General features: G+C 36.7%; 1 protein-coding gene across 4 annotated transcripts in view; it reads left to right on the top strand.

Moving 5' to 3' along the window:
• LOC108500363 (contactin-associated protein-like 4) overlaps positions 1-21,139 on the top strand; it is a 202,462-nt gene that overhangs the window by 73,535 nt on the left and 107,788 nt on the right. For all 4 annotated transcript variants that reach the window (XM_017821229.1, XM_017821228.1, XM_017821230.1 and 1 more), the window contains exon 3: positions 4,271-4,464. In XM_017821229.1, the coding sequence (XP_017676718.1) occupies positions 4,271-4,464 (194 nt within the window). The remainder of the gene's footprint in view (positions 1-4,270; positions 4,465-21,139) is intronic.

Here is a 21,139-nt window from a genome sequence, read left to right as displayed (position 1 = left end):
GACTGTGATCATTCTGGCTCTTGTCTGGTAGGATATATGTTTGAAGAGTACGTATTTTTTCCTCTCTGTGCTGGTGCAGGAGCAGGCAGATGCTGGGAGGACAGCTGGCTGCTGGACAGTCAGACGGGAGAGCTCCTGAGGAGCCTTTGGCAGATGAAAGCATCGTGTGAACCAGAGCATTGCAGTGCTTCAGGAAACATATTGCAGTTTCTGAGTGGTGGTCCAGGCTGTGACTTCACTTTGTTGGAGGCATCGTGCATTTTAGGAAGAAATTCTTTACAAAGAGGGTAATCAGCCATTGGAATGGGCTGCCCAGGGAGGTGGTGGCTTCTCCGTCCCTGGAGTTTTTTAAGATGAGACTGGATGTGGCATCAGTGCCATGGTCTGGGAACCACAGTGGTAGTGGATGGAGGGTTGGACCTGATGATCTCGGAGGTCCCTTCCAACCCAGCTGATTCCATGATTCTATGTTTCTGTGCTGCTTTTGCTCTGTGGTTATTCTGCATGGGCCTTATGTTACACTGGTCACTAGAGGGCTGACACGTGGCTTCTGGACTGCATCTTTACTGTAATCCCTCAAATCAACTAACATTAGCTGGTATTAGGACACTGTGTATCTGTGCTTCCTTCTCTTCTTTCTATGGAATGTAGTGCAGCATGTTGCGGTGAGAGTTTTGAAATAAAGGTCTTTTCACCTTGGAACCCAGAGAAGAAACTTGGTTGCTCTCTCCTCCTACCAAAGAGGACCGTGTGGCTGGGTGCTTCTCTGGGAAACCTCCAGAGGGGAGTCCACATTCAAGCTCTGTTAATTGGCACCCAACATGGAACATTAACCCATGACCCTGGGATTAAGAGTCTCATGCTCTACCGACTGAGCTGGCCGGGTATAGCTAAAGAGTCATTTGCCTGTATAGCGCTCCATAATTCACGTCCTAATATGTCCCATTCCTGGTATGATATGGGGCTGGGTAGCACGTGGTTGTGTTTAAAATCCATTTAATCAGTGCTTTTAAAGAGTCCTTGTCTAACAGGTGTCCATGCAAATAAATAAGACCTTTTAAGCGTTTGTAAGTGTCACACTCCCACTTTGAAGATAGAGCCCCCATGAATGTGATAAAATAGAGTTCTTGAACTGTACAGCTGCGGGCCTATCTTCTGAGTTCTGTAGGTCGAAATCCAATGCTGAGTTGCAGAGTCTGTCTGAGATGGAAGCCAAGAATCACTTTGTCGCATGTGCCCGGGGACATCCAAGGAAATCTCTACATGGTAGAAAATGTCATTGGGATCTGGCTGATGGGCACCAATTAACAGAGCTTGAATGTGGACTCCCCTCTGGAGGTTTCCCAGAGAAGCACCCAGCCACGCGGTCCTCTTTGGCAGGAGGAGAGAGCAGCCAAGTTTCTTCTCTGGGTTCCAAGGTGAAAAGACCTTTATTTCGAAACTCCCACAGTTTATGTGGGCTCGGGGGGAGGGCAAGAAGAAGGGACGTGACTGGGCCAAGGTCTGGGGGAAAGGGTGCCACGGTCCGAGGAGGGATGAGGCTGTGACACAGCATGGACTGGTCTGGAGACAAGGTAGAGGTGCAAATGGAATGCTTTATTGAGGGGTGTCGGGGTTTTGTGAGTTCAGGCAGGGAAAAGGCTAGAACATGGGGTAGAACATGAGACAGGCTATCAAGGGAACAAACTGGGGTAGGGACATAGGTGAAGGGGCAGAATGTGGGAGGAACCAGGGAAGAAAAGGTCGAATGGTAACTGTCTCCTCTCTGCAGCCTCTTCAGCCTATCAGAGAGGGGAGCGGGGAAGCAGGGAGCAGGCAGAACTCATGACAAGCCTGAGCATGCCCAGGCTGTGCACTGTGTAGTGTGGATATAATGCAATATACATATCTGAAACCACATAATAACAGTAAAGTCCATATAATAACTGTAAGATCCATATAATAAAGTCCAGTCAATTGCTGTAGGTTTTTCTCCACTCCTGGAACCTCTCCCAGAACCACTCCCATCCTGAATCTTGTTCCTTCACAAAAGGGAATGACTTGAGGGCTCTACTGACCAATGGGGGATACAGAAGGACCGTGTTCCAGTAACAGAACCAGGGACTGGGGAGAGGCAGGTGAGGCAGCCTATCCTGCTTGTGCAGAGGTGGAGTCCACAATTGGGAAGGGGAGACAACATGGTTCCAAATGGGGCCATGTGGGTTGGGGGAACTACACAGCTCAGGGAGAACCCGTACAATAGAAAACGTAAGTAGTTATTGTTTTTCTGCTTCACTCAATCCCGGGAAGCCACCGCTGTGATGGACTCGTTTCTAAAGCTGTTCTTTCCAGGCTTCGCAATCCCGGCGTTCACCAACAGCCTGTCTGATGGTGCCTCGCAAAAGCTTCTGGAAAATGCAGTACTAAAGACAGGAGTATCTTCCTCAGGCTGGCAGCAAGTAGTACTGTCATAACTGACTGCTCTTCAGGCATTTTTTACTTACATCTTCATTTACATCTTTATAACTTCTATCGCTTCATTCTGAATAAAGTTCTGCAGTTTCACCAAGCGAAAATGCTTTTTGGCAGAAGGGTTTTAAAAATTATGTGCTCAGCACAGCCTGCCAGACCACTGCTGTTGACTAGAATATAACCCTGCCTTTCAAGTGGAAAGTTCAAAAATGTCACCAAGCTTTGCTCAGTGACACAGTATTCTGAGAAGGGTTTGGAAAAAAATATTAAAAATTTGGAAAAAAATATTAAAAAATCTACACGGTATTTAACTCCACCCATAGTTTTAATCCCATCATGTTTTAATTAACTCATAAATGTGTGGAGAAAGATATTTTACATATGTGGAACTGTATGTATTTCTTTCAGTATTTCCACTTACTTTGCCCTGTAGAATGAACCTCACGTTTTGTGTGTTATGAACACCCATGTGATTTCCCACTATTCCATATTTAAATGACAGTTTTACATCCCTAAGTAAAAATTCTTTTTTCTTTTCTTTTTTTCCCCTGGAGGAGATAATGTTAAGAACTTGAATCATGACTCTGAACAGAAGTAAACCATATGTGTTATTTTGCTTGTGAATATTTCTACGTCTTGAAACCTATTCAAGCATAAGATTGGATTGCAGCTACTTCTGCATTAGACAGTGTTTAGTGATTGTTGTGGGAACTAGATATATCCATTCTTGTTCTGTGCATGTATGTCTTAAGAACTTTTCAAGGTGCCTCTTATGTTTATTTGTGTTAGAGCTCAATCTGTACTTACAAAATGGCGCTTTTATAATTTCTGTCACACTATTCTTTAATAAAAATCACCAGATTTTGCAGATACTTGCAGATTTTGCAGAGCGGTTTCATAAACGAATATTTTTTTTCTCATGAGATCGTTTGAGACCTGCCGTGGCCTTTGCCACCCAGCTTTATAGACAAGCTAGTAGCATGATCTGAATAAATAAAGGCAAACAAGGGAAGACACGGGAGCACTGAATTGATATGACGTCCTTCTTCCTTTCAGCATGTCTTTCTGATTAATTAAAATGCTGGAGGAGTTTAGTTCTTATGTTTTGAGTGAAATTTTATGTTTGCAAAGGGCTGTGTCTGTGATTGAACTACATGTGTATACTTCATACTGTCTTACTGTTTTGCCTACAAATTTCTTGGTCACTTTAAGAGGCACGTGCAAAATTTGTCATCTAATTAGTCTTTATTTCTTCACATGCAAGTCTCTATATCCAGGTCTCACAGAACAGAATCATGCAGAATCATTCAGAGTAGGCAGGGCCTCAGGAGATCTTCTAGTCTGCATAAAATAAAACTGAGATGTATAAAATAAAAAAGACAAAATTCAGAATTTTTGACTTAAAGGGTCTAATTGGTTAAAAATTACCCGGTAAAATTCATTAGAGAATTTAGAGAGAGAAAAAAAGGGTGTGAATCAATTCACAATGATCTCACTTTTGTTACATTTGGTTACAAATATCAAATAATTTGTATAAATTTTTATAATACTTGCTAAATAATACCAAGACAGTTTTGGTACAACTATATCTTGAATTAGAAGCATAGAATCATAGAATAGTTTGAGTTGGAAAGGACCATTAAAGACCACTTAGTTTCAAACCCCTACCTTGGACAAGGACATCTTTCATTTGATCAGGTTGCTCAAATAAACTGATTTAGTTTTGCAAGTTTTGTGTCATATAAATGTATATATACAAATTTTGTGTTAACATCCTTATTTTTAGGAATACATTTCACTCCTTCTCATTCTTTTTAAGGTGCTGGTGGCTGGTCTCCACTCGTGTCCAATAAATATCAATGGCTTCAGATTGATCTCGGCGAAAGAACCGAAATTACTGCTGTTGCTACTCAAGGTGGTTATGGGAGCTCAGACTGGGTAACAAGTTACGTTCTGATGTTCAGCGACAGTGGAAGAAACTGGAAGCAGTATCGTCAGGAAGAAAGCATTTGGGTATGTTCTTTCAATAATGAGAATTAAGTTTCTGCAGAAGACGTAAAAAGAGACTTGTTGTAAATCTAAGCAAGGCAGTGGAATATGAATAACCACACCTGAAGTGTGTAGATAATTAAATATACAAAGTCATTTAGCTTTTGAGAGATGAAAGACTGTAAAAAAGCAAACAAACATCAAAACTCTTGCTGTAGCAATACTCCACTAAGACAGAAGGAATTATTTTGAGGACTAAAAAACCGTGCTACAAAATCTCTTTTGTCTTGCTATATATGGTAAAGTTCTTTTCCCAAAAGTGTTGATCCCATTGCATGAAATTTGCCTTTTATTTAGGGGAAGAAAACCAAAACAAAGCAAAACACTTGCTTTACCTTTTCTGGAACATTAAATCTAATTGTAAGGATAAAATGAAACAACACAAAGAAATCAAAATCTTAACCAAGCAAATCCCAGTATATTTAAAAAAAAGAAAGCAATATTTAACTTTTGGTCATCAAATTCAGAGCCTAGTTTCTGATGCTCGAGGACATTTATCTCTGATTATCCTTGTAGCTAGTAATAATAATTAATAAGCTTTGCAAAACTCATCATTGGTGTGAATTTTAATGAAAACAAAGGTTATACAATACCAGAGAGATGATGCCCAAAATCCACATGAAAAAGTGGACTACATGGTTGTATACAAGGGTTGCATCTCTCCTTGATCCCGAATGATTAGCAGCTTGGACTAAAGAAAGAATATTGGAACTTGTGGTATATTATTTTATCCTATCAAGTTAATTCTGTTCTTGTTTCCATATATAGAGCTGATTAATTTCTAAATTTTTCTAAGCCTTCAGTTGTCTCTTGCTGCAGTTAAACATTATGTTAATATGTATTTCATTTAATGCATTTTAATTTTGTTGACTTCTAATTCAAAATGTTCTAGTCACTCTTATTGTCAAAGCCCATCTATGGTATAATGAGATTATCCAGTGTTTTATTTGTTGCATAATTATCCTTCTTTTTGAATTTGCTACATACTTCTGCTTCAGATTATGTTTTCATAACAAAGGGAAATAAATGAGTTTCTAATCCATATGGCTGTGGGGAGTGAGAAAAGAAAATCAATCTTCCAAATGACAAATGAGCATAAGCTGCTACAATATTGTCTTTGCTCATCTTAAAACAGACTGATAAAACATATCTGAGACGCAGAGCAGCTCAAGCTCTTTAGAGAGGTCTCTTTTGAAATCCCATATTGGTATTGCAAACAGTGATGTAGATAGTTATTTCTTGAATATTGCCACCGGTAAAATATCAAATAAAAGTTCTGAATAAAATAGTTAAATGCTGATGAAGACATTGGATAAGGAGGTTGTTAGCTCTGCAGAGGGGAAGAGCAGAGCTTCAATTCCATTATCTGAAACTTAATAAAAAATGATTATTTCAATGATTGCAATGCAGATTGAAGGTATGGCTTGCAGGCAGTGATGCATAATTCAAGGATGGAAACCATCAAATTCAGGGGGGTTCTATTGATCTTTTTTATGTATCTTTATTTAGGAGTTCTGCTTCTAGGAAAATAAATTTTCTCTTCTCTAAACCAATACGTAGGCATAGTCTTGGAGTGAAACTCTTAAATCTCTATTTATTTTATGGATTTCCTCTGCCTGTTATCTATATAAGCTGTCTTTGGAAATAAATTGCTCATTTTCATTATATGCAAGACCATCCCACATTTTATGATATTTGCTGCAATACTGTGTTATTTTTACCCTGTTTTTAATGGAGTCATTGCCCTGTTACAAGACTGCTTAGAACAAGTATGGATTTTGGTTATTTTTAATAATGAGGGATAAGGTCTAGTTTTGAGGGCCATGTGTGGAAATCTTTTCTAGGTAAGGATTTTCACCTTGTACCCATTCTTCCTAGAATTAAGCAGAAAAGATACTTCTCTTATCTGCAAATTCACAGCTCCCTACTTTTTGTTTTTCTTTTCAGATGTTAGTTTTGAATTGTCTTTGTGTCCTTATGGTTCATCTTAAGGTTCTGAAGCTCCTGTCGTCGGTGCAGCTTTAGCACTTTTTTTCATTTTCTGTAAAGTTTTTGTAACAACTGAGATGAAAGAGGACTATCTAGACATCTACAAGTGATCTAGTTATGAAAACTCTCTTTGCAGACTGTGGAAAGGGCATTGCTTTTTCCAAGACTGGTTCCTCCGACCTCAGGTGTCTTTGTTAGGTTGAAGTGAACCACGTAGAACTATTTCATTTTCATTTCATTGCCTTTGGTACTGAATTTGGATGTAGACACTCTCAAGTGAGGTGAGATTAACCTCTCTCCCCTCTTGTGGCTGCTAAATATGATTTGTTTCCACCTCTCTGTATATTGGGAGAAGTGGAACCTCATAACTGTTTGGAGTTTATCTTTTACGTAGATTTTATTTATTGTTTAAAGTCCTTTACTGACTAAAGAAGTTTTTTTGAAAGACTAACCCCATTACACTTATTTCCCAGAACTGCTGTCACTGTTGTTTAAGTATTGTTAACTAAAGTTAGGTATAGGTTTTACAGCAGAGGTTTTCTTACTTCATCAACACATTTTGTTGAAAGGAAAAGATTTCTGTCCAAAAATATGTGTTTTACCACTAATAAATCTATTTTGTTTGAGAATTTTATCTTGACCAGAACCGTACCAACTCTTAAAAGATGTGAATATTGACCCTAGTAAGCACTGACTGAAAAATGTTACAATAACTATCAAGAACAGTGCAAAAAATAGTTAAGAGTTAACTTTAAAAAGGCAGTAATAGTCATATCAGTGAGGACAGAAGTCTTTTTCTTTGATGGTGACTAGTTCAATCTTGGAAGAAATCAAGTCAATTCTAGATTTTCTTTAATTTTACCATAAATATAAAAGTGTTTGAACAAGGCATGTTTTGTCCCTTTATGTTCTTCACTCTCCTTATTTTTTTTTCCCTATTCCTTAGGATGTAGTTTCAAATGCAGTAAAGCCCAAACACTCAAGTCCATTCTTTTTTTGCATAGTTCTTTATCTTACCTCTTTTTTTTTTTTTAATCTACTTGTATATTACATTATTGGATTTTTTCCTCTGGAAATGACAATTCTTTTCCCTTCTCTTCTTTCTGACTTCAGGAGGTGTACAGTAAAACCAAAAAAAATGTACACTCAGCTTAAATTCTGGTCAAGAAGTGCTAAGAAACTTTTTATGTCTTTAAACATTAGCTTTAATAGAGTTACTGCTCTTCATACTTCCTAGTAATTCGTATTTTAGATATCATAATCTGTGAAGAACCTCATATTGTAATCGATATTTATCTGTTTATTGATCCTTTTAACTAGTATAATTTCTTGTTTTAACTAAATTCATAGTTTTGTATCACAGAAGTTTTTATGTTGCCTACTCTCCCCTTACCATTACTAATTGCTCTCCTCTTAAAAGGAGAGTAGTAAGGTAACAGATCATATTCTGTATCATTTTAAAAGGGAGGAGTTAAGAGAGGAAAGAAGGAGAGCAATTCACAGTTTGAACAAGTTTTCCATGGCTAATAATTTAAGTGAAAGCCTGAGTGGTCTAGCTTATGGAGAAATGCATCATGATGTTATTCATTAGCAGGAGTTTTGAAGAAGAAAAAAAATGCCATTTCTTTGATTTAGTGTTGATTTAGTGTTCTCTGATACAGCTAGGGAAATACACATAAGTTCAGCCTTGTGGGTTTTGGTTTTGTTGTGGTTTTTCCTGCAAGAATAATGATTTATCCATTCCACAACTGGAATCAAGTTTTCAGTTTTATTTATTTTGAATTTTCTTTTTAAAATTTATATCTAAAGCAGGGAAATACTTATACAAAATTATATAAAATTTGAGGAAATTGTGACAATTTTTGTAACTTCTCTTTTAAAAGGTGAATTTCTTCATGTCTATTTTTTTACATATATTTGAGTTATGAGGTTTATATATATATATAAAGTCTTGTGACTTTATATAGAAGTAGCTTTACTCCAAGTAACTATTTTGATAGTATGTAATATAATTTCATGAATGTTGAAGGATTTATTGTGGATGCGTTGCTACACATATTCACATTTTCCTTTTTAAAGGAGCTGACACATTAGAGTTTGTTGGAAACTTCTCATGATGTAAAATAACTCACAATTATGGAAATTTACAGGTTAGGAAATCACAAGTGTTCTGTGATAGCCACATTTTATGACTCAAGAGTGTGGAGTTGCTTTGCTGTTTTTTTGGAACTGGTGACTCTTCCTTAGTCTTTGTGATTCATATTTGCAAGATCCTCCTCCCTGGAGAAATATCAGAGTCACCATTCTTGATCATAACCTGCTTCACTTTAAAAGCTAAAAGTTGTGTATATATGTTACTTTTCTGGGCTTCTGCTAATTACTTTTTGACCAAAAAAAAAAATAATTAATTATGTTGATTCCTTTTGCAATCCCAGGCACAGATAATTTCAGTGGGTGCTCTATCACTAAAACTCTATTCTAAAACTTCAAATAGAACAGTTTTAACTACTTGTCTCAATTTTCAAACTCAGGGATGTACAGCTTCCCCACAACTGACCTCTGTCTTTCTGCAACATCTTTGATGAGAAAATCATCACAGAGTTTGTCAGATTCCATAGTTTTTGTGTGAAAACTCCAAAGCTCACCAGTATGTTAGAAGTGATTAAAAATATATTTTTGTGGCTTCAAATTTTTAATTCTTCCCTGTAAAGGATAGTAACATAAAAACACACGCAAACTGAGTATTAATTTATCACATACAGTAAAAATCCTCTGCTGGGTGAGTGCTTAAAAAGAAATAAATTAAAAAGTGACTGCGCATCTCTGTGTTGAAAATATAACGTAGTCATCAAAAAGTTTTGGTTTGGAAATACTCATTCTATTTCAAAATGATTTGTTAAAATAACAGTAGGAATGGTCGTGGCATGGCTGTTGTCCAAAACCTTGGATGTACAAATCTCATACACAAAGCCAAGAGTCACTGACTAGACGGGTGTGAATCAGGAAAAGAGTAGTGAAAAGTGGTGATTATCAAAATCCATGCACACCAGAGGTAAATTTTCTGGTTATATTGAATTACATTAAACACAAATCTAAAATCCCATCTGAGATAAGAAAGACAAGGTTTACTGAAAAGGGGTTGGATACTGAAGCATTTCTTGAATGCAGGGGTCTGAAATATTTGCTTACTTTGTTATTTAACTTGATGTGAGGAGAAGAATACAGACAGGTGAAGAATCAATAAGTAATAATTTATTCAATTAATGTTTGAATTTTCTGTCTGAGAATTGCCTGTTAGAAGGTGATTTACATAAATGAATTTGTCATTTTCAAATTATTTTTAGAATAGTGCTTTTATGAATAGTTCATGATTTTTATTCAGCTTGCTGCAATAATTAGGGATATGTCCTGGTCTGTTTTTAGTATGTACACAGATCTGTGTTGAAATTCCCTAACTAAGTAACCAAAAGTGTTAAGATCAAAGTTTTCTGAGTAAATGCTCAGAAAAATGAATTTGAAATTAATTTTTCAGAAGAATTCTGTACTGATTTCATTACACTATTCTTAATATAGTTACAGTACCCCATGAATGATTAAATTTTGGTAGGAAAAACAAATGAGATATGAAAATGCTCAAATAATTTAATTTTTAAAAAGGATTGTGAGTTATCATTTTTAACATCTTCACAGTTCTAAGGGAAATTAAATTCAAACATTTCAGTACTATCAGTGTTCTGGGTACATGATGAGGACATTTTGATGTTTATTTAGAACATTAAAATTTCTGAACTTACTTTCTAAGCTTTTGGATTTATGTATCCACTTCTGTTTAAAAAGCACTCTGACCACGCTGCTATTTTTGGACACTTAAATGGCAATCTAATAAGGCTAATTTAGCAGTCATATGATTAATGTTCTGTATAAAATAACTTATAGTAGGTGAACAGATGAATGTATGCATCAAGGTTAACCTGTCCCAGAATATTTAATATAGGCTAAAAGGAAGGGGAAAAGGGTTGAAACATCAGCAAAAAATACAGTGATTTAAATAAAATCTGTATTAATTGTGTGGCTAAACATTAAACAAATTATTACTGCCAAAACAGGTACAATACCCATTGTCACTACAGGTATCGTGGCAGACCATGAGTGGGAAAAAAAGTTACACACAGAGTTAAAAAAGTATATTTAGGACAGCAAGATGCCTTGGAAATACCCAAGTCCAGCAGCATGCAGCAGTAAATATTCCTTGTAATTAGGTATTCAGAGGTTAGTTTAAATGTATGTTGCAGTCATTAAATTAACAGGAGCTCTGGGAAACAAATGTAAATATCTTGGGATGATACTTTGTTATTTTAAACACTGCTGCTAGTGAACTAATTACTGCGTACTAGAGTCGGTTTCTGGGGCTGATCTTGATCAGAACTGTTTTTCTGACTGTTACCTGCTGCATCATGAGCAATTGAAGAACAACTACGACTTCCTATATTTGTAGAAACCACAGGTGGCTACTTCATTGCTTCTGCCTTTCTCTGCGTGTTCACTTAGTGAGTTTGTGTTCTAAAAACCCAAATATGACTAATATGCACGCTTCTAATATGCAGAAATCTTGCAAATTATCTATGCAGTGCTATTGTCTTGGGTTGTTTTTGTAAAATATCAATGGTGCTTTTTCATGAAGGCAATTATTTTGTTTCGACCTCTGTTTATCTGCACTTTGCTATGCCATTTTGCCATGAAAATGGTTCACTGTGATAGATGATAAATTATTCTATACCATTTCTACTTATTGGCTGTCTTAAAATCAATAACATTGTAATATCCACTGAGTAAAAAAAAACTAGAATTAGAAAAAAAATTAGTTCTTTGCCTCTCAGACTGGTCTAGAGTGATATGACACTGATAATATCATTCTTGTTCTAATATGAGAGGCTTATGCTTGAACACATATGCCTGCTCGAAAATTAATTATGATGAATGAGAAAAACTATGGCACAGTTAGGAAAATAGTGCCCCTATTTCCTTAAACAGACATAGTGTAAGCTTGAAAAAATCATGCTGTCTTTGAAGAAAACATTTCATCTTCATAATCTGATTAGGATGTTTTCAGTTTTCTCCGGGACTATTGAGCAGGAAAGTAAGAGCAGACCCCACATTCATCTTCACTCTGTTTACCCCAGTCATTCCCTTAAATGTAACAAAAATACTTTCAGAAATCGACTTCAGACTTCATTTGGAAGAGTGTCTCTGTCGTACATGAGTTTGTTTTATGTCTGGTGTAATTCCTGAGGTTTAAAAGTAACTGAAAGTACTGCATTTTTGTAAAAATTTTAGTCACTGAACTCCAGAGAAAACCTCAAATTTATATTGAGTACATAACGTCTTAACCCTGGTGTTGGGATGGGCATGATATTTTAATAGTATATTAATTATTGTAATAGTATTTTATGTTTACAGCATAGTCATGTTTGTATCATTTTCACATTTCCCTCTTAAGAACTTAAAATTCCTTTGGAAAACTTCTTAAACATTGAAACTACAGGGTCCTAATAGTAGAAATAAGAGATCTAAGTGGTTTGTTGTGTTGGTGATGGTGGGTTTGTTTGTTTAGTTTGTTTTCATTGTTGTTTTGATTGGGGGGTTTTGTTGGGTTTGATTGTTTGTTTCTTTTTTTTTTTTTTAATTTCATTTTCCTTTGCTGTTGTCATTTTCAGTTCTTTTTTTGTCCTGGTTCTAGTACTATGCTGCTGAAGAACTAAAATCTGACGTGTTTCACCAGAAACTGAGAAAACCTCTGCTTCTTCATTTGTTTGTGCAGTTGAGGCCGTACATAATGGCTTCTGAAGGCTGTTAGAATGCAGAGACTTTTGGGGGAAAAAACTGAAATCTATTTTGAAAGTACTTGTCTTCGATGGGCAAATACAGTTAAAATATAGGGTGACTCACAGAATGGTTGGGAGTCTCTAGAGGTCATCCAGTCCAAACTGCTGCTAAAGCAGGTTCAACTAGAACAGACTGCACAGGACAACATCTGGGTGGATTTTGAGTGACTCCAGAGAAGGAGACTCCACAGGCTCTCTGGGCACCCTGTTCTCGTGCTCTTGCTTCCAAGAGTCTAGGATTCCTGAGGGCTGGCCTTACCAGTGAAGACTAAACCAAAGAAGGCATTCAGGATCCCCACCTTCTCTGTATCCTTTGCCACCAGGGCACCCACCTCACTCAGCATCAGACCCACATTTTCCCAAATCTTCCTTTTGCTACCTATGTCCTTGACATCCCTTGCCAGATTTAATTACAAATGGACCTTAGCCTTCCTTGTCCCATCACTGCATACTCTGGAAATGAAATCTCTATGTTTAAGACGGATGTCAGTTATACAAAAAGAACATTTTTTGAGATTATGTATGAAATTTCTGTTCAGATTTGAAGTAAAATATACCTCTTACTATAAATGTCTTATTTTATCAATATCACCTTCAATTGGTAGTGACCTGACCAGTAACTTGGTAGAAACTCCACTGTGTACATTTTGTAGTTGGCTAAGATTTCATGTGACGATTCCATCATATCTTCACAGCCTTGTTAATGGCATAGAATTTGCTTAAGTTTTACAAGCTTTTGCTTTATATATTTTTGATTTATTATTGGCAATTTGAATCATGTAAGGACAAACAAGATTAGTATCAATACTGTATACTTTCTTGTCTCTATATTTTATGGCCTTTCCTAAATCAAAAGTAATGTTATTCCTCTACTTGACATGTATTTTCATCTTAGCAGCATGCATTTCCACGCTGAATAAGGAATTAGTAGGCTGGTGCTTAAAACCATTTAAATCTACATATTCTCTTGCCAGAGAGTGACATTTGCTACCACTTGTTTTAAAGGTCATAGGTAAGTAGGTTTAAATGGACTTTATCACACATATCATCCCTTCTATAAAACTTTCTAGATTTAAACTGTGAAAAGAATATTTCGGTGTGTTTTAAATAAGCAATTCAGCAACTGTAGCAACACTACTCATATCTAGTAAAGATTTCTGTGTGATCAGTTCTACCCTTTGAAGATTCAGTGAATACCTTATTCCTTCTTACTTCTTAAATTGCCTTATTTTTTGAAGGTCACTAGCCCTAATTAAAATATTACTGACAAGAACTACCTTAATGTGCCTCAAGGAACCCTCTCCACTATTTCTCTATGTAGTTGGCTGTAAAGAAATCCACTGCAATTTTGTGGTTTTTTGATCTCCAGAACTGAGTCAAAGTATCAGAAAAGTTCCATGAAACATTCTAACTTTCAGCGTTTAACTAACTTTAAACAATTACTATTAAATTGTTTATTCTCCATGTCTGTTAATTTATCTGCAAATTTTTCAGCAAGTTTTCTTGTGTGAAGGTCACAACATCTTTGACTTATTTCACCTATTAAAAAAAAAGAAATTGAGCACGCAGAATTTTTTGTGTAGAGTTCAGTAACTCTCATAATTTTCAATAAAAACCATATAGATAAGATTTTATTTGGTTTAGTAGGCAGCTCATGGATTCTATATAAATTTGTCTGTCTTACTATCACATTTGTCTTTTTGACAGTTTAGGTTATGGAAGACATTAGTGAATTTTTATTTTAAAACCTGTTGAAAACTTACGTGACAAAGTCTCTATGGTGCAGTTGAAAACAATGTCAGATAAGCAAACAAAAAAATCAGAAAAGAATAAAAACAGAAACAGGTTGTGGGTTTTGTTGTTTTGTTGGTCTTTTGGTTTTTTTGTTGCTTTTGTTTTGATCAGAACCACCACAGTACTGACACATAATCACAGATCTAAAGAAGGGGGATCTGAAAAGCAATATTTTTTGTGGGTTTTTTTGGCTCATTAATAACTATAGGTAAATCACTTCTTACAGCTCCAGAGAGGAACATTAAAAATATATTCTACAGAATATACTCTGTAATTGAGAAGGAAGTTAGGTTTTAGGAATAACGGAGTAAATTCAATAATTTAAACATACTGTCAAGCGGTGGAAGAAGATCAAAGATCTTTGCCATTTGGCTTGGTCTTCCCATTATTTTTTATCCAAAGAGCTTGTATTGAGTTTCAATGGCAAGATACTGGGGGAGGGAGGAAGGAGGGAAGGCACCCTAGGGAGTGGCCTCTCCAACAAGCTGCTGGAAGCTTCCCAGATAACTGGTAGAGCCAATACCAGCCAGCTCTGAGGTGGACCTGCTGCTGGCCAAGTCTGAGGCCACCACTGGCTGTGGTAGCTCCTCTCCAATAACATATTCAAGGTGTGGAAAAAATTACCATGGAATGCAGCAATTGGAGAGAGGAGCCAGAATTATGTGTGAGCAAAGCCCTGCAGACACCGAGGTCAGTGAAGAAGGAGGAGGAGGAGGAGGTTCTCCAGGCTCTGGAGCACAGATTCCCCTGCAACCCCCGGTGCAGACCATGGTGAGACAAGTCTGTGCCCTTGCAACTCAGAGGGGTCTACAGTGGAGCAGAGATTTACCTGCAATCTGTGGAGGACCCCACACCAGAGAAGGAGGTGTGACACCATGGGAAAGCCACTCTGGAGCAGGTTGGCTGTCAGAATCCCCATGGGGGATCCGCAGCCTGTTCCTGAAGGACTGCAGCCCATGGAAGGGACCCCTGCTGGAACAGTTCAAGAAGAACCACAGCCTGTGGGAAGGACTCGTGTTGGAGAAGTCAGTGGAGGACTATCACTGCTGGGAGGGAGTCCACAATAGAACAGAGGAAAAGTGAGAGTGAGACTTTCCCTGAGGATGAAGTAGTGGCAGGAACAACATTTGATGAATTGACCACAACCCCACTGCCTGTCCAACTGGAGTGGAGGAGGTAGAGAAATTCAGGAAGAAGGGGTAGGAGGAAGATGTTTTAAGGTTTGCTTTTGTTTCTCATTTCCCTACTCTGATTTCATTGGTAATAAATTAAGCTAATTTCCCTAAGTTGACTCTGTTTTGCCCATCATGGTAATTGGTGAGTGGTCTCTCCTTGTCCTCTTCTTGACCCACAAGCTTTTTGTTATACTTTCGCTTCCCTGTCCAGTTGAGGAAAGTAGGGCACCCGGCCAGCCAGTGGCAACCCACCACAGGGCTCTACTCCATTGGTACATGCACAGAACAGGGAAAATGACTGTTTACTTGTTATTAATTTAATAAAATTAAAAGACCAAGAGAAAATGCTAGTTGCATTTCCCTTTGCCATTAGAGAAAAAAATGGAATCTGTACTTCACAAACTATCCTGGACAACCTCAACATTTAGATTTTTCTAGAAAAAAAAAGGATAAGGAAATTGGAAAAACATTAAGAACATTTTTCTACCCACATAACGTGAGCTTGAAAGAAATAAGTTATCAACACTGGGGAATACTGAAAATATATATATATAAATAAATAATCTGAACATCATATACGCATATATATGATGTTCAGATTATTTACTTTAGGAAGTCTGTATGCATTAAATTCAGCATGTGGAATAGGAAAGAAATTATTTTTCAAAGAAGGAATAAAGGAACATTCTGTATTGGGTAAATGATCCTTCTAGATAGTATAAAACAACTGTGTTGATGACATAGTAAAACTTGGTAGCTAATGATCTGAATCTTCAGAGTTACATGATTAACTGTTTTTCATAAGACTTGCACTTGGAGGGTTGTTTTTGTTGGTTTTTTTGACTAAATAAATTATCCATTTTATCCATAAAATGTAAATAGGTGACTTCAAAGTGAATTTTCATAGGTGTGTTACACCTTCACTGGACGCCAAATATCTTCAGTAGATCTGAAGTCAGATCCATGATTTTTATATTCCACCACTGAGTGTTTCCATCTCTCCCTCACTCATGTTCAATGTATGAAAATTAGAATCTATTGTTATAGAGACTCTGTCATCAGCCAGTCAAGTTTCCTAACAAAGCAAATAAAGCACAATCAAAAATCTTTCTTCCCTAACTGAGATGTTATATTCCCTGTCTGGATGGTCCCTATCTGGAAAACAAGCCTGAAAAAGATATTAATAGCTAGGCAAAACCACCTGTGACCTTCAGTAACTGAGGCAAAGAGCAAAACTGTTGGCTTTCAAATTATTTTGTATCCTAAAAATGATGCTTATCTATAATATGTTCATTTTCTGAAAGATGGAAGAATTAATACGCTGGTTTATCAGTCTCTGCAGTGAACATGCACCTTTAGACACCCATGGTTTAGAATTTTTCTGGAATAATTATAACAATCAACTTTTCTTCAATTTAGAAAGCATCCTTTAAATTACATGAGTTCAAAGGATGAATTACATCCTTTAAATTACATGAGTTCTGTGTTTCTGGATGAAACACAGAGAAACTGTCTCTTTTTAAAGAAGGAAATACCAGAGTCATTCTAGAGTATTTTCAGTTCAGCAAAGCAAGGAGAATGTTTGTTCAGCTATTTTAGATGCACATATTTTCCCCTGTAGAATTATATTTTTTTTCTAATTTTGTACAATTGTTTTTAAGAATGCTGGAATTGTACCACAAAATTTCGTAGTCTGCCTAAAAAACTAAAATCCCTCAAAAGCTGGATTAAAGCCAGTTGCATGGAGCCTAATGCTGACCTCTTTTGTTCTGCTTGTTGAAATGGTGTGCAATGGTGTGAGAAATCAAAAAAGTGTCTGAGAGATGTTTTCTAAGCAAAGCTATGGACAGGAAAATAGCATTCCAGTGCTGAAGTAGTCTAGAAAGATATGGTTATCAGTGGCTTGGGTAAAAAATTTTCCTTTTTTGTCTGGTTCTCCACAACTGTTTGTAGTGTGGTTTCATACTTTTGAAAGAAGTTCTGAAGGACAGGGAGAGATACCTGCTAATTATACATGTTAACTGACCACTAAAAACAGAGTCTGAGCACTAATTATATGTAGTGGACATTGCACTACTGGTGCAAATGTGGGAACAGCTTAGAAATTTGTCTTTTTTTCTTTCTAGTACATCTTTTGATTCTGTGCTAGCCTATTCCAAGAAAACTTTGGCCTTCTGCATTGGCTATGGATACACTGTAGTCCCTGTAATGTTTTACACCATATAACTGTAAAACAATGCCTGACACAGACTTCTGAAACACTTCTGCCAAAGTTTATAGCAAACATCCAAGAAACTATTAAAATATTGTCAGTAAAAAAAAAAAAATATATATCAGTGTCCTGAGAGTAGTATATAATGAAACTTAAGTCAAGATAGTTATATCGTTTTACACGTGCTAAAGTTGTCATGATACCCAGTTAAAAAGATGAAAAAATCCAATAGCTTAGTAGTTCTCTCCTAAGGGTGAGAACTACTGAAGACCTTCTGACATAGATATATCCCATTGTGGAATAGATCCCTGGTGATACCAGTTGCCTGTTATTAATGGTGGATTAAGAGACTATGTTTTAGATTTCCTGTCTGGTTAGATTACTTATGGCTATATTCACTGGTGTCAGATACATTCTTTCAGAGAAAATCTTGGTTCTGCAAAAAGGAGGCAAGGGAATTAATATCTATTCTATATCTACATCTCTTTTTACTTATAAGTCTTGCAGTTGCTGAGAGAGGTTGTAGATACCCTGTCCCTGGACGTGTTCAAGGCCAGGCTGGATGGGGCCCTGAGCAACCTGATCCTAGTGAGTGGCAACCCTGCCCATGGCAGAGGGTTTGGAACTGGATGATCTTTAAAGTCCCTTCCAATCCAAACCATTCTCTGACTCTACGAGCATTTTTACTGTTGTATTTAAGGAAAGACTGTGTCAATGCATTGTGATTTGATCACACAGAAAGTATGGTGCAATATTCTCAGTCTTGACTTTAGGCTGCTTTGCACGTGGCTTAATATCTCAGTCACTCTCAGAGAAACCTGTAGTCCGAGCAGCTTAATTGTGAAGAGGTCACCTTAGTTCCATAGCAGGATTCCATCTGCAAAAACAACAACAAAAGGAAGATCCAATACAAACAAAATAGTCTCTTCCTGCTTTGCCTCTCTTTTGGTAGGTGAATCTTGGCCCTTTGAAGAAAAAAATAAAAGTCTGTCCCATTTAGCCAGATATATCATATTAGAAAAACCTTAGCTTTGTGAATGGTCAGATTTTTCCAATTACTGAGAAATCATAAAAAACTGCCTGAGTTCATAAAGACATGAAGACGAGCATATTCTAAACAAAGGCTCTGCATTAAAGGCATCAGATGGAGAGAGAGGTAATTATTTCGTGGAGAGAAAAATCTGTTGCTCTATACTGGGAAATATTCAAAAGGACCACTTGTTTATTTTACACATTTTTAAAGCACTTTGCAATTCTAGACAACCATATGAGTCCCAAAGGAGAATTAAACAACTCTATATGAGAAAATTTTGTTAATGGAAAACCAAAAAAAGAATTTTTTGTTCAATAGTGAGTTTTCAAATTATCAGTTAAAAAAAAATATCTCTCACGTCCAGGAGTATTGCAATAATAAATATTAAAATTTATTGCATTGCAGATCACCCAGGTATCTAAGGTCACCGACATAATTATAGGTGAAAGTGATGTACATTAACACAAGTTCACTGAGTGCAAATGATATTAATTATTTTCCAATTTTTAGTGATTGGAAAGTAGAAAAATAGTGGAAAAGTATTTGTTACCTTTTAAGCATGATTCTACTGACTTAACTGATTGTTTTGCCACAAATACAAACATATATATATATCTATATTAGCCTTGCCATTGCAAATTCCAACAGTCGTATCAGTTACTTTTATTAATCCATCCATGATATTCAAACATATATTGTATTACTCTTTCCAACAACTGTATCTTTCAAAACTTAGAATGCATTATTTACCTCTGGTAAATAATTAGAGACACAAAGACAGGCTTTACTTCAGACAGGGAAAAGATTGAGCTTTAAAGTAGGGATTTTTCATGCTTTTTCATCTAACAAAGTCAATGTGAGTTATTGGCAGACTCCACATTGCAGCATTTTACACCGTGATTACAGTTTATTTTACTTACAGTGAATTTAATTAGCACGAGACTTCTTGGGGTTTTGCTTTTTTAAGATTGGGGCTAGATTTGAGACGGTTATCATACTCCTGAAAGTTGACTCTCAGAAAACCTGTGATCTTCTAGCTGAAAACTCATCCCTTTTTTAAACTCTTCTTAGTATCTTAATTCTGTACTGCTTTTTGTAAAAGCTGACAGAGGTAAATCCCCATTAAGACATGAGGAGTTGCAGGAAGGTTTGGAAAATTCGAAGTTTAAATTAATCTGTAAAACTGTGTAGCTTGATTTAACACATGAAGTTGTGATTGGATTAGTCTTATGATGTCCTCACTGCTTAAACTCTCTAATAGAAAGTTGTTATTTTAGTGTACTGGAGAATTAGCAAGGGCAATGGTCAATATTTTTATTTGTTTATTTACTTTTGCTGTCTAATGTTTGTTTGGATTTTTTTTTTCCCACTGCACTGATTCCTTCTCTGGTTTAGCTTGTGGAGTCCTAAAAGCTTTTTTTTGAGTGTGAACAGATGGAATGTTCTGCTCAGGGATAGAACAGTTGTAGAAAGAGGGATTTGTGGTGGTCTCAGCAGCAAAAACTTCCCCTTAGTTGTCTTAGTGTTGCTGAAAATTGCAAGCATCCTGGTTGTCCCTTCCCACTTGTCCATCAATGTTCATCACATTCTGGCACACAGAGTGGGTGGTGAGAGCTGAAAGCATTTCAGGCCCAGGAGAGCAGTTTTATCCTTCTTGTTCCCCAGACTGAAAAAAGTTGCCGTCACCCACAATTTTATTGTACATTAATATTAGAGCAGTAAAGAACTGAAATTAGCAACTCTGTTACCCAAGATTTGCACTTAGTGAAGAGAAAATACATGTCTAATCCTAACAGTGTCTAAAACAGTGTCTTCATGTACTTGTGTTTCTACATTTGTTTCTTCTGTGATAAGACCCTTAAATTAGACTTCTTAGTGAAGTACCTAAAGATAGAAATCTTGGATTTGGGACAGAATATTAACATTTCCCAGAAAGTAACACAATTTCTGAATAGGCCTGTGAAGTAATATAGGCAAGTCATGTGCTTTAACATAGTTTGTAATAAATTATATCTGTTGCTAACATGATAAAAATTGACATTATTAGCAGGATGAGAGCTGATTCTGTCTAAAACTAGAGATGCATTTCTTGCCTCTATTCTGGCACTATGGTGTTATTAGATCTTAATAGTAAGTAGTTGTTTGAGAATCCTGTTTCTGGCCAGCTATGCCTGTGCAAATAATGTTCTTAATGTTAAGTAAAGAGGAAGCCTGGAAATGAGTACAACTACATGTGGGGTCTGGCTGCCAGGCAAGAACATCTCACTCTCACCTACACAGAGTGTTCCTGAGTAACCAGTTCAACATTTTATCCCCTAATTCTTTGCAACATTTATCATAGCCAGGCTTCATGAATGAAGATTTATTTAGCCACCAGTGTGTTACAAACACGCTGGTGGCTAAAAAGGCCAATACGAGACAGACACGTCCAGTTGCAAAAGGCACAGCAGAAAGACTCCTTAGGTGGTAAATTCTGCAAGGCACGATTCTTTCTGCGTTGTCTTTTCTCCTCAAGGGTGATCCTGCTGCGTTCTCAAAGGCATCAGCAGCGTTA

The sequence above is a fragment of the Lepidothrix coronata genome, unplaced genomic scaffold (genome assembly GCF_001604755.1).
Source record: "Lepidothrix coronata isolate B3197 unplaced genomic scaffold, Lepidothrix_coronata-1.0 Scaffold89, whole genome shotgun sequence".
NCBI classification, from domain to species: domain Eukaryota; kingdom Metazoa; phylum Chordata; class Aves; order Passeriformes; family Pipridae; genus Lepidothrix; species Lepidothrix coronata.
Note: the sequence above shows the minus strand (reverse complement) of the source record. Positions and strands in the feature narration are given on the sequence as shown.